This window comes from Lonchura striata, chromosome 1 (assembly GCF_050655825.1).
Source record: "Lonchura striata isolate lonStrDom1 chromosome 1, ASM5065582v1, whole genome shotgun sequence".
Classification (NCBI taxonomy): Eukaryota; Metazoa; Chordata; class Aves; order Passeriformes; family Estrildidae; genus Lonchura; species Lonchura striata.
In genome coordinates, this window is record NC_140703.1 from 29,543,078 (window position 1) to 29,555,819 (window position 12,742).

Genomic DNA, 12,742 nt, shown 5'->3' on the forward strand with positions numbered 1-12,742 from the left:
ATTAATTTTACTGTCTTTCTTTAAAAAGTCAGCCAGTTAGCTATTTAAAGTATCTCCAGTGCTCTTACATCGGCCCTACAGACTTTGCATACTCTTCAAGTAAGTTAAAATGAGAGTTGAAGTTAAACATTGGAACTCATAATAATGGAATTCATCTTGTGTTTCTGCCTTCCTAGGGCTTCCTAGTATATAACAACACCCCCTGTAGCAGAGGAAATGTTGTTATTACTATTCACGGACCCAGTTCACATCTATCTGGGGAACTGCACAACCATCTGCTGAAAACACATCACATCATGTGGATGGCAGACTGCATGAATTGCTGCTACTGTGCATGTTTGTTACATGTCTTACAGTGCTGATGAGTTATATATAGAGCAGGAAGAAGATTAAAGACCTCCAGAGGCAAAATAGCTCATAATTTTCATCTTTTGCTAGATCTGCTGGAAACAACTCTTTTCTTTTATTGTCAGTAGCTTTAACCTGTGCTTCTGTTTAGGCACTTCAGGTCAGCTACTTTGCCTGAATATCTGTCCAGATCTTCCTGTGTCCATATTGTGACCTAAAGCAATAACCTCAGCTTGAATATCCTCTACTAAACTGATGGAAAAGTAACATTACACTTTATCAGAGTACTGGCTAGCCAGAAGCTACCTAAATCCACTTTCAACCACTGGAGAAGGAGTGGGCACTAGCTGAGTCTGGTGTATTTTGGTTTTTATTACTTTTGTTCAATTTACCAGAAGATTAAGGAAGTATGAGTGAAGAAAAATTGTCTGGAAGTAATTTCTGCTTGCTGATGGAGGGAGAATAGGACTGATACAAAGTCATGAAGCCCTCTCAGCAGGTGTAGTTTTTTTGTTGGGAGTGAAGAAATCCTGCAGAAGTCAAGAAGGAAGGGAAGGGCTTATGCAGTGGTTTTCCCCTGTTGTGAATATCCATTGAAGGATACACTGGCCATAGAGCCCTCTCTAGAGGAATCCTTTCCAAGAGCTGCCTTGAAAGAGGACCTGACATAACATCAGACACTCACTGGAGAGTACCAGGGATGCTGCCCAGTCTATCAGGTGGCAGTGCCAAGAGAACAGCTCTTGGGAATGACCAGCAGAAGGAAATAGCATAAATTAGTTGAAAGTACTGAAAGCACCAGAGAATGCTGGAGAAAATCCCTGGAGTCAGGAAAAAAGCCATAATCGCTGCAGTAAGAAAATAGACTTCTGATAGCTATAACCATCTTAAGAAGGTGATCAGCTTTCTCAGCAGCTGAATTTGTCCACGCTGGGGCAATTCACTGTAAATTGGGTGCAAGACAGTGGCAGTCCCTTAGGAGTCACTGAGAGCAGAAGGCTGGGCCAGCACCATGGCTGGTGTGTCCTGCAGCTACTGGGCTTGCTTCCTGCCAGCAACTCATGTTCCCAAGTTAATGCTCCTTCATGTTTTATCTCCCTCTTTTCGTGTAAATTTGTGAGATTTTCATATTTCCTGAGAACTTGGACTCTGTAGTTTCTTTTGGTAGGATTCTGAAAGGGAGTTCAAGCTAATGTTTTTTTTGTTTTTTTTCTGTAGGAATTTATAGAAACAACTCTGACAGTCAGTGCTGGGCATAAGGAATACACACTTTCTATGCTTGTTCATATTTAAGATTATCTGTATAAAGGGAAAAGTCATAGTATAAATTTAACTACAGTTTTGATGTCTGTGAATGCACGACTAAATAATTAAATTGGAATAACTGTTTCTCATTTTGACAAAAATGCAATTTTCTCTCCATCCTTCACCAGGTCTCCCTGCTCACCACCAACAATAGTGTTCCAGGAAACTTTTCATGATAAAAATAGAAAAACAAAAAATAACAAAGCAGAGACAGAAAGAAATGGTCTCAAAATTATCTTTTCTTTTTCTTAGAGGAATACAATCAACATAATAAAGATGATTTTAAGTAATCTGAGAGTTTTTAGTAATACTTTAGAAGTTAAAGCATTTTAAATTATTTTAACATTGTAGTATTCTACTAATATGCAGTGAGTTTTTGGCCATGGTTGTAAGACTCTAGAGTGCTGAGATTTTCTGAAAAATATACCTTTTCAAGATTTTCTAGTCAGAGTATATTCCTTTCTAAAATAAAGTTCAATGTTTTGAAGAGAGACAATGCCTCTTTCAGCTATTCCATTTTATCTCTTTTATTACTTACATAATTTATGTAAATAATATATTCAATTACTTACATAAGGTATGTTTTTAGGACCTTCGCAAAGTAGTTTTCCTTGCCAAATTCTGCTTTAAGTGTTTCAATTAATACATCTTGATTTTTAAAAAATATCTATATCCTATAGGATATTCTATATCCTGTTTTGTCATTTAGAAAAAATGATGCAATGTTTCAGACTGTTTTGGAAGAATAGGAGCACCTTTTTGGTATCAATTCATCAATGTTTTGCTATTTCTTATAATGATCAATAAGATTAATGTTGTGGTTTGCTGCTAAGAATGTACAATGTCCACATTTCTGGCTGACTTTCTGTTAATTGATCAACATTGAGAAAATCCTCAAGTTTCCATTTAATTTTGTTGCATGTTATCTCAATCAGATTGACAATCTGATTAAACTTTGTCAGAAGCACTTCATACTGACATAATTCAGTACAACCCCTAACTTCTTAAGAAGAAAAATAGCCTTTCTTTCTTTCTGGCTTATTGACTCGTTTTCATAATGGCATGAAAAGACATCTTAATTTGCTTGTGGGATATATGACTAATAGAGTCATATAATAGAATACCTTTCATCCCCAATGAAAACTACAATATGAGACTTCATTGTTTTCTCTTTAAGAAGTCATTATGTAATTTCAGTACTTACTGAGATGGAAGATGTTCATTAAAAACCTGAGTCTTGCTTCAAAGCTTCCAAGCCTCAAAGTCAAGTTAATATTTTCTGTAGAAGTGAAAAGCCTGTAATATATAAAGCAGTTTGAATTTAATTTACATAATGCAAAATAAAATTACTTCAGAGAAGTGCAGAGTTTTAAGAGAATATGAAAATCATATGGCTTTGTTTGGTGAAGCCTAGAAATGTATTGTATTAAAATGCCTAGTAATCCCTGTGCTCTAATAGGTTTGTTACATACCTGGATTGTCTTTAAGGGAGTACCATTTTCTTGTAAGCTCACATATTGTAAAAGGTTTCGTAATGACATTTATACATTTCATAATTTGGCATTTCATAATTTTTAATAACAGTTTGGGTAAACAATAAAGACACATAGGGTAATTTTCATTGTGAAAGAAAGAAAATGCGAGGTACTTTCTTACCTGGCTGTCCAATAAATTTGGCAGAACAAAATGAAATTACTTAAGAGGAAGTATTTGGGTTTAAGAAAACAGGCCCGGCTGTGGTGCTTTTGTTTATCCTTTAGCAATACCTAATTTCTGTTGGTCCTTCACATTGTGCATGCAAGCTTAGTATTAACTGGTGCCTGGGATTTCAGATAGGCCAGCAAGATATTAAGTCTAGTAACTTTTGGCCTAACTACTTATTAGTGGTTACTACCTTGGTCTGATTTTTCTCTTGCTGTAGGACCTTGTTCTTAAAGCATTAAGGTCTTGACATTTTAAACCTAAGGCAGACAATGGAGTACATGCAATATCTGGGAATACAGACACCCACTTTGTCTGTTGGTTGTTGTGGCAGTGTGTCCTAGAGATTATGACGTGGAAGCAAATCTCAAAAAGGATGAAAAGCAGCCCAAAGCAGCCTCAAACAGTGTGTGAGGTGATGTCGAAACTTTATTCATAATCACGACGTTGAATTAATTCTTGCACATAGGAGATCAAGTTTTCTGCAGTACCCTGTAGTGGCTTGTGCTTGAATTTAACAGAGGACTGAAAAATAGCATTGTCCTAGGTGGACTTGAAGCTGCTTAGTCTTATGGCACTACTGCAAGAATTTGGAGTAGCAGCATTCAGCTCAAGTAGGGCTCACTTTAGGACTTAGGATTTTTTTTGTCAGTGACTAGTCAGCTATTATTTTCAACACTTTCAAGTCAAAATTATCTCATCTTCCTGTAATTTTACAGTTTACAGCAAACAAGTGTTGGGTGATCTTCAACATGAGTGATTAAGCTAGGGAAGTGATTAAGCTAAATATTAGTTAGGGAAGTTTTTTATGGGCTGGGACCTAACAAAACACCCATATGCTTTGCAGTGCAAGAAAGAAGAGTAGAGAAACAGGGATGCAAGAAATGAAACACCAACAAGCAAAAATAATGGACTAAATGTGAATTTACTCAGAAGTGAAGGAAATGGTGGACTAGAAGAGAAAGCAAAAGAAAGAGAGTTGTTTAGTTTAAAGAAAAAGAATTGGGAAAGATGTGAAAAACAACTTTCCATTTCAAACTATAAAGCCAAAAGGGAAAATGGTTCCTTGCACTTGTTATGAGCAGAAGAATAAAGCTCATAGCTTGAACTCCATCAAGGGTTATGTAGGTGGCATATACCTTCTGAAGTTGTTTCTGTTGGATCTTTGTTGGTCTGACTGCACCCACAATATCAGTATTATGTTGCTGCTTGAAGGCATTTTCAGTTATGTCTTCTAAAATATAGCTCCCATTCTCAAAACAATTATCTTGAAAGAGCTGGTGCTCTTTCCACTAAAGGCTCCAGAATTATTGCCAAAATTAGACAACTGATGGTAAAATTTAGCTCTGTACAGCTGGACAGAGCAAAGGCTATCTCATATTTAGGTCTCACATTAATCAACAAAACAAGATTTCTGTGAAGGGTAAGCCTTTTTCCAGGATCCATGATAACACAGTCATTTTCTCCATAAATTACAAATGTGAAGACTCCATATTTCAACTGTATTCAATCCAGTATGATGCACAAGTATAAAAAAAAAAGTAATTTTCCTCACTTTAATGAATCTAGCATTAAATGTACTGATAGTTTATTAGATACTTGGAAAACTACAGAACTATGCAAATACTGAGTATAATCTATTTGGAACCTTTTTGTTTGTTGAGAGCACTTTACAGGGAACCATTACATAAAGTATATTTAATTTGTATCATTGTTGAACAATTCCTTAAAGATTGGCAAATGCTGTACTCAGAGGACTTGACTGAGAGCCAAATTACTGGAAGATTGCCAACACCATTCTCACTCCTTTATAATAAATTCAGAAAAATTGCTGTACCATAAGAATTAATTTTTTTAATTTGCATGGTTTTAAATACTGCATGTACTTTTGTGGTGGTAGAAGGTGCTAAGGAAAAAAAAATAAAGTTTGTATATAAAAGCCAGAAATAGCCTGTTCGTGAAACTGAGTGATAAATATAATAACATACGACATACCAAGCAAAATACCTGGTTATTTTTGTCAAAATTTAAAAGTCTGTACCATGAGCTTAGATTAAGCTTCAGTCTCTGTAGGTAGCATGCATTCACTTACATTTTAGTAGCAAATGTTTTCTCATCTCATAATTACTCAGATTTAGTTTTGTTTTAGTTTATGTAATATCTATATAATATAAAATGGCCTGAACCTAATCATTTGTCATCTGTGATAACTTTTATGTATTATTATGAGAAATTGTCATGACATCTTTCCAAGCTGATGTAACACTTTTTCATCACCTTGTAATGAGTGTAGGGTTCGGTGTGTCTGTGGTAGTTCAGTTTTGATAAATGCTCTTATCTAAGGCCCTGCTCTTCTGGATGGCAAATAAATGAATGTTTTCTTGTGTGAATTATGGTATTGTATTTGTGTTGTACAAAACATGAATCCCACTGATGTCCACAAAACTCTTTTTGACTGGATAATCTGCTTATTCTGAGAAAGGATATAAGAAAGCCTTCCTTGAGAGTCTTGAATAATATCAAAATACTATTTACATACTCATGGAGATGGACAGCCTTAGTTCAGTGCTCAGGTGATGCTTCTCTTTTGTCCTGCCCTCAATATCAGCAGGCAGGATGGCCCTGTTTTGTTTCATGTTCTCTTTTATTATTTTCCTGCACATTCTTCAGAATGCCTTCTGGGCAGGCTTTTCTCAAATTATAAAATGGAAAGAATAATTCTTTCACCTGCAAAAGTGTTAAAAATATTGTTAATATGGTATTCAGTCAATTTTATTTTGGTTTTTTTGTTGTTGTTTTTTTTTTTTCTTTTCCAGGATTACTTACTGCCATCTACCTTTCCAGAGTAAATGGCTTTATGTTGGAACAGAGAGAGGAAATACACACATTGTAAATATTGAGTCCTTCATTCTTTCTGGATATGTTATCATGTGGAACAAGGCAATAGAACTGTAAGTGCAGATTTTTTTTCATTTGTATGTGTGGCATTTTTATAGCTGTCTTAAATTTACTTTTTAAGAATTATTTGGTTGTTCAAACATTACCAGATCTTTTGAAGCCTTTAATTTCAGTGAATGCATTTGCAGTATTAACTGTTTTTTACAGGACATTAGGAATTAGATTCATATTGGAGACCATGTAATTACATTTCATATAAAAGAAAAAAAAGTTGTACTGTTTAACTATGAAGTTCCATGAAATACAGAAAGCCTTTAATCACTAAAATTCAGATTTTGCTATTTTTATGAGGAAAGTTTGATCACTGTGTCTCCATCCTGTGAAGAGAATAATGGAGGGTATTTGCCCTAAGATTCTATAGGGAACTTTTCTTCATTGAACTGTGGGATCATTTAGATGAGAAGGGACAGGAGGAGGTCTCTAGACCAAGCCTCCCGCTCAACACAGTGAGAATTTGAAGGTTATTTCAAATAGATCAAAACATGAGGAAGTGATGGGAAAGATAATGAGTGCCTATTAAAAGCTAAGGAAGGTGCCTCTGTTGTGGGTATGAAATGGAAAGAGACATACAAAAATCTGGGCTACATCTATGCTTCCTGTAAGTAAAAGCCTTGACAGAAATGAAAAACTCTTTCTCTGCTGGTTCTTCTATGAAGTTCCAGAAAAAGGAACTTCTGTGGGAAAGCACAAAGTACTTCTTGCAGTTTCTGAGATGTTTGCTTAATGTTGTGAGTGACCAGTTACCTCTGGTAGTAAACTGACATACACTGATCTCAGTGAAACAAAAGAACAATAGCTAAGAACAGGGTTCCAGGCCTGCAGTGTAACTCCAGTTCTCAAAAATTCAATCCTTTCTTTTCCCTCTATTATTATTATTATTATAGTAATCACTCTGTCCCCCAGGTTGAATTGATGCCTCATTTTCTTTCTCTCTCTCAGCCCTCACCAAACTTCATAGGCACATTTGTAAAAATCTAGATTTGCCTTCAAAAGATATAAACCCAAGGATTCAAATAGTAATCAGGATTCAGTCTGCTGGTATATCTTTTGTCCAGTTCTCAATTTTGGAATGTTTGATTGTTCTGCTCCTCTGGGACTGCTTGGCTCTGTTTAATAGTTTTGGCTGCAAAAAATTAATGCTGGAAAACATGTTTTCCACCAGAGTATGATCATTTTGATGAGTTATTCAGATGGAAAGTATACTAATTGTTTTCTGTTTCTCACTTTGTTTTGGTGATATTGACATATTGGAGGGCTTTTTGAATCCTGTATTTTAGAATGTCCATATTTACTACATTGAGTAGATATCATCTTTAAGTTTTTGGGAACCATATGTTTTCATTTTTTGTGCACTTGTAATTTTGTTTCCTCCAGAAATTAGGATGTTTCTATTCTGTAGGGAAATAGATCCAAAGGTTTTTATGGACTGGAAGCCTTCCACCAAGTTTCACTTTATAATTGTTTCAAAATTCTTCTGGATAAATGTTTTTAAATTATTTTAGTGGCCACAACAAACATTTTTCATTAAAGTAGAGTACAATGATGCCCCTCTTTCTATATGGAAAATATGGGCTGCTTTCTAACAAGAAATTGATCACAATTGATTTGTTGACATAGGCTAGATGCTGTGCAATATGCTCCCTCTCTAGAACCTTCAATGAAGCAAGCAGCCCTTCCTAACTATCTTCTTTGTATTTTCTATGCAGTAAAATATCTAGATTTTCCAAATTTTCTCTTTCCATAAGTTGTTAAAGGTAATGACAACACAATAGACTGTGTCACCTCAAGTACTTGGAGGTGCTGCACGGTTACCAAAATAGGTTGTTCCTCTAAACAGCAAGTTTTCCATGTACTGTTTTGTTGAGGTGATCTCAGGTATTCATTTATTACTGCTTCTAGTTCTACCAGTCTTACAAGGATAAATTGATCCATGTAAGCAATGTGCTTCTCTACAGCTCCATCCTTTCCATCCAACCTTATAATGTGGTTCTTGATATGGAGTGGAGAAGTTGTCCTTGTAAATGTTTTGCAGGTGGACAGGGGATCCTATGTGTCTCCAGATTAGTTTCTCTGTATTAGAGGAAGAGGCTGGTGGGAATAATCATGATGTTTGCCACAGCAGCCACTTGTATAAATGCTATAGGCCCTCTGAAGTTGAAACTGGGTGACTCAGTAAAGTAATTGGAACACTCTTTGGTAATAAACTGATGTCTCTTCCAGTACTGTTGCTTTCCTGCATGTAAAATTGAATGTAGATTAGCTTTTAAAGGAAATGTTATTACATTTAAATGTACTTCATGCGGGTGAGGTTATGATTATAGACTTTTCCTTTAGAATAGTACTGAGAAAAATGTTTGAGAGAACAGTTTTATTTCAGGCCATGGATATGTTCTGATTTGATTATATTTTTAATCTCCACATTATTTTCTCATCATTTTTTCATATTTTTCACATTTTAATATTATAGAATCATAAAATAATTCATGTTGTAATGCTTCTCTGGAATTTTCAAGACCAACTTCCTGCTTACAGTAAAATCAGATTGTTCTGGGATGTATAAGTTCACAGGGTCTGTTGATGTTAGGTGCTTTCAAAGACGACAGAAAATAGGAAAATATATATATGCAAAATTCAGGAAAATCTTCAACCTTATGTAAGGGGCAATGGTGCTCATAACATTATGTTAAATTCTGAGTTAATTATAACATTTCAGAATGAGAGGTTAGCTTGAAGATGTTACTATTCTCTATAAAGCTTGTAAGGAAAGGGATTACCTTTTACGCAATCATATGTCTTTCAATTTATTGGCAAAAAAAGACCAGTAAAAGCCCTTGCTCTGCTGCTCTATTCAACTCCTCAGCTTAGATGAAGGGATTAAATAAAATAAATAAAATTTTAAGTGTGTCAAGCTTGTGTATCATCTGCTCTAACAAGCCTGAAGGAGTTAATCCCTCTTCATGCGATTCTCATCCAGTTTCTAAAACTGAAAGTCTACCAACATAACTTCTCTTTCTTTTAATTGCCCCCTCTTACTTTTCACTGATTTATATCTACTTTTAATGAAAACTCCATGTAACACTCACCCTCAGAAGCAATCAAATATTTTGAGTCAGTGAGGCCTATCGAATGTCTGCAATAGTTTTTTTGTAACAGTGATTCTGTTGCCCTGAAAGACTGGGGTGAAAAGGCTAGATAGTTTGAAGACTTGAAGGGGAAACAGGTTTAGATGCAACATTTTTAGACTTTGCATATGATGCAAGAAATTTGATCACCTTGTCCTGCACAGATACTTTTACTTACAAAGTTGGCATTTGGTGCAGAGGGTTTTTTTCATTATTTTCTTGTCTATTTTTGTATCTAAAAGATCTGTAGAGCACTATTTTGTTTGAGTGTTTGTGGTTTTATGCCCTGTTCAGACGCATCTAGTGGAGATACATGTGAAAAAGATGATTGCAATACAGTCTATCATAAGTGACTATTATCTAAGATTCTATCATAAGTGACTATAATAAGACTATTGTCTTCTCTTAGGAGAGAACATTCAGTGAGCTTAAACAGAATCTAGCGTTAGATAGAAATTAAGGCCTGAACAGCTAATAATGCAAAGGAAACAGATTTTTTTTTTCTTTTTTCTTTCTTTTCTTTTTTTGATTATTTTCAGAACTAAGTCATAACCAATTCTGGAAGTTACAGGAAAAATTTCCTTCTTAAATTATGTACACTGTCTGTGTCTCAGTGGACCTGTCCTTGAACAGAACTGAGAAAAAACACACACATATGGGTACCAATTCTTGTCTCAGCCATTTCTATCATCTCATGCATCATCAATACTTCAGGCCACATCAAAGCAATCTTCTCAGCTAAGAATTAATAAATCCAAACTTTTTCACTTGTCATTTCTCTGTCATGTAGCAGAAATAGTCCTTTGCCAGAGGGGTTTGAGGCTCATGATACTGTTTGGTTTTCTACTCTCTAATAAGCAAACAGTTTATCTCTTTTCCTTCCAAATGTTCGGAAACAGCTTTGGAAGAAAAAAAGAGTCAATCAGCCCAGCATGTCTCCATTTACTCCAACTACAATGAGATCAATTTTCACAGCATGATCATACATTTGGGAAGGTCATCTAGTGTTGGAAAGGAAAAGAAGGTCTTTATATGTGTCCTTTGAACTCCAAAAATGAAAAATCTGCATTGTAAGCCCCCAGTAAGGTTCCAGTGTTTTAACAGCCTACTAGCTAATGAATGAATCACTGAAACTTGCCAAAATTTGTGGGATTTCAAGGATCAAAGAACTGGGCAGACTGGAACTCAATTATGACAGAGCCATAACTTGGTATCTCCTTTCTTAGCCCTTTGTTTGCCCATCCCCATTTCCTAAAATGGAAATTCAGAATCAGTAGATCCACAGTAGTGAGGGAAAGCAGTACGAGGGAGAAGTAACAGTCTAGAAGAATCTGCTACCCTCTCTGTGTGCAGACCCAAATGGAGATAGTTATTAGTATAAAGAAAGCACAATTTTAAAAGGTTTTCTTTTTCTGGGCATTTCAGAAAATACGCCAAAGAGTCAGAGCTGCATCTTGAGGTTGAACTGATTCTTGCTTACTCCAACTCCCAGCTTTGATCGACATCGTATAAATAGTGTGTCTAACTTACTCATTCTCTTAAATTTCTCTATGGCTCTACCAATGAAAAGAATGAAAAGAAGGTCTTAAAATTCCCTGCAGCATTGCACCTTTATGGAAGGCAGAACTGTGGATGATGTCTGACTCCTGACACTGAAGAAGTATTTGTCTATGCACATGTTTTTTCCAGCACTGCCACATTCAGTCAACTTCATGATAATAAATATGCATGTTTTTCTTTCTTTTTCCCCTCTCCTAACTGCTTCTCTCACTTTCTAACATCAGATTTTTATCCTTCTCAGAAATCATTACAATACTTCTCCAATTATGCAGGCTATTTTTCCTTTCAAAGGGAAAATGGTTTTGATTTTATTCTATTTTGTCATAGTGTACTTTTACCTGCATTAAAGATTGTCTTGGTATTTGAAGTCCTTGTGACAGTATTTAAGTCACTTGCTTTCTCAGAGTGCATAAAACATTCCAGCATGATTAAGGAATACATCATCTATGTATTTTCCACATTTTGCTGGGTCCAGGTTGTAACATTGCTGAAGACTTCTTTTTGAGCTTTCTAATTTTATGATAAAATAATCAAATAAAAGCTTCCACCCTTAAAGTCTTTTGAAGACTGTTTTATAGTGACTGCTATCTTAATTCCAGTCCAGTTCTTCTGAGTAAGAGACATGTCTTACAGCATAACTACTCTCTCATTTCCCCAAATGAATATACACCGAATAAATTAATTGCTGTTGCTGTCAGGAGCAACTTCTGATGAAGTGCAAAACAACTCAAAGTATCAATGTCTTTTTAGCAAATGCCTAGTTTTAGTTCTTCACAGCTGTCATGGGAATCTTTGGTTCCAATTTTCAATTCTGCAGTCTGTTTTTTTGTGCTTAAAGGTCAAGGAAGACTATGAAATGTTGAAAAGTTCTGTATCATTAGCTCATACTTTTTTCTTGCTGTGTTGAAGTTACCTTTCATTTCAGAATTTTTTTACTGCAAATCATTGCTGATAGTTTTTAGACTTGACTTTCTTTTTTTCTTTCTGCTGAGTATTGACTTGGATTTGTGTTTTATCTTTTTTGTGTCTTTTCAGAGCTTTTATTTTCTCAGTCATTCTCATGTATTCTAACTGCTATTTGGAAATGAAAACTTCCCTGCTCAACTATGTCACTTATGCCTTATTTCACCTGCTGATTCTTCTTTATTTTTCCCTTTATCAGGGAATAGGATCTAGTTAGTTTTTATGCAGCTCCCCAAAGCCATCTTGAAAGAATGCCTATACACAAGTATCTGTCATCAACAGTAGAGTGCTTTATTCAAAATGGCTTCAAATCTGATTGGTTTTCCAGCACCTCTTTCTTCTTTCCAGGATCTGTTGGATCTCTGCTTTTGTATTTAATATAATTCAATGGTGGGTTTTTATTTTGTAGGCAGTTCCACAATGAGAGTGTCCAACTCTCCGACCTTCTTGACAACTTTACTGTAATAGCAATGAGGGGAAACAGAACATTTTATGTATACAAAAACAACTTGAGGTAAAATGGAGTTTGTGTGTAGACATTTCCCCATACAGTATAATTTACTGTATGAAAGCAGTAATTACTGTATCTGTAGCTCTGATTGTGTTTCATGGGTTCTATAAAATAATGTTATTGATATAATATATTTAGCTAAATAACTGCTTTGTTTAATCCTGCATGTAGTGCAGTCATGATGTCTACCCTCAAGAGAAACTGACTGTACAGCCTAATGCCTTGCTCTTCTTTTACAAACAACATTACCCTAGGGCTCCAAAAGATTTTGTTG

At 35.3% G+C, this 12,742-nt stretch overlaps 1 protein-coding gene across 9 annotated transcripts in view; it reads left to right on the forward strand.

Moving 5' to 3' along the window:
* Window positions 1-12,742, forward strand: part of STXBP5L (syntaxin binding protein 5L) — a 181,651-nt gene that overhangs the window by 80,514 nt on the left and 88,395 nt on the right. For all 9 annotated transcript variants that reach the window (XM_021549139.4, XM_085572371.1, XM_021549141.4 and 6 more), the window contains exon 5: window positions 6,171-6,305. In XM_021549139.4, the coding sequence (XP_021404814.2) occupies window positions 6,171-6,305 (135 nt within the window). The remainder of the gene's footprint in view (window positions 1-6,170; window positions 6,306-12,742) is intronic.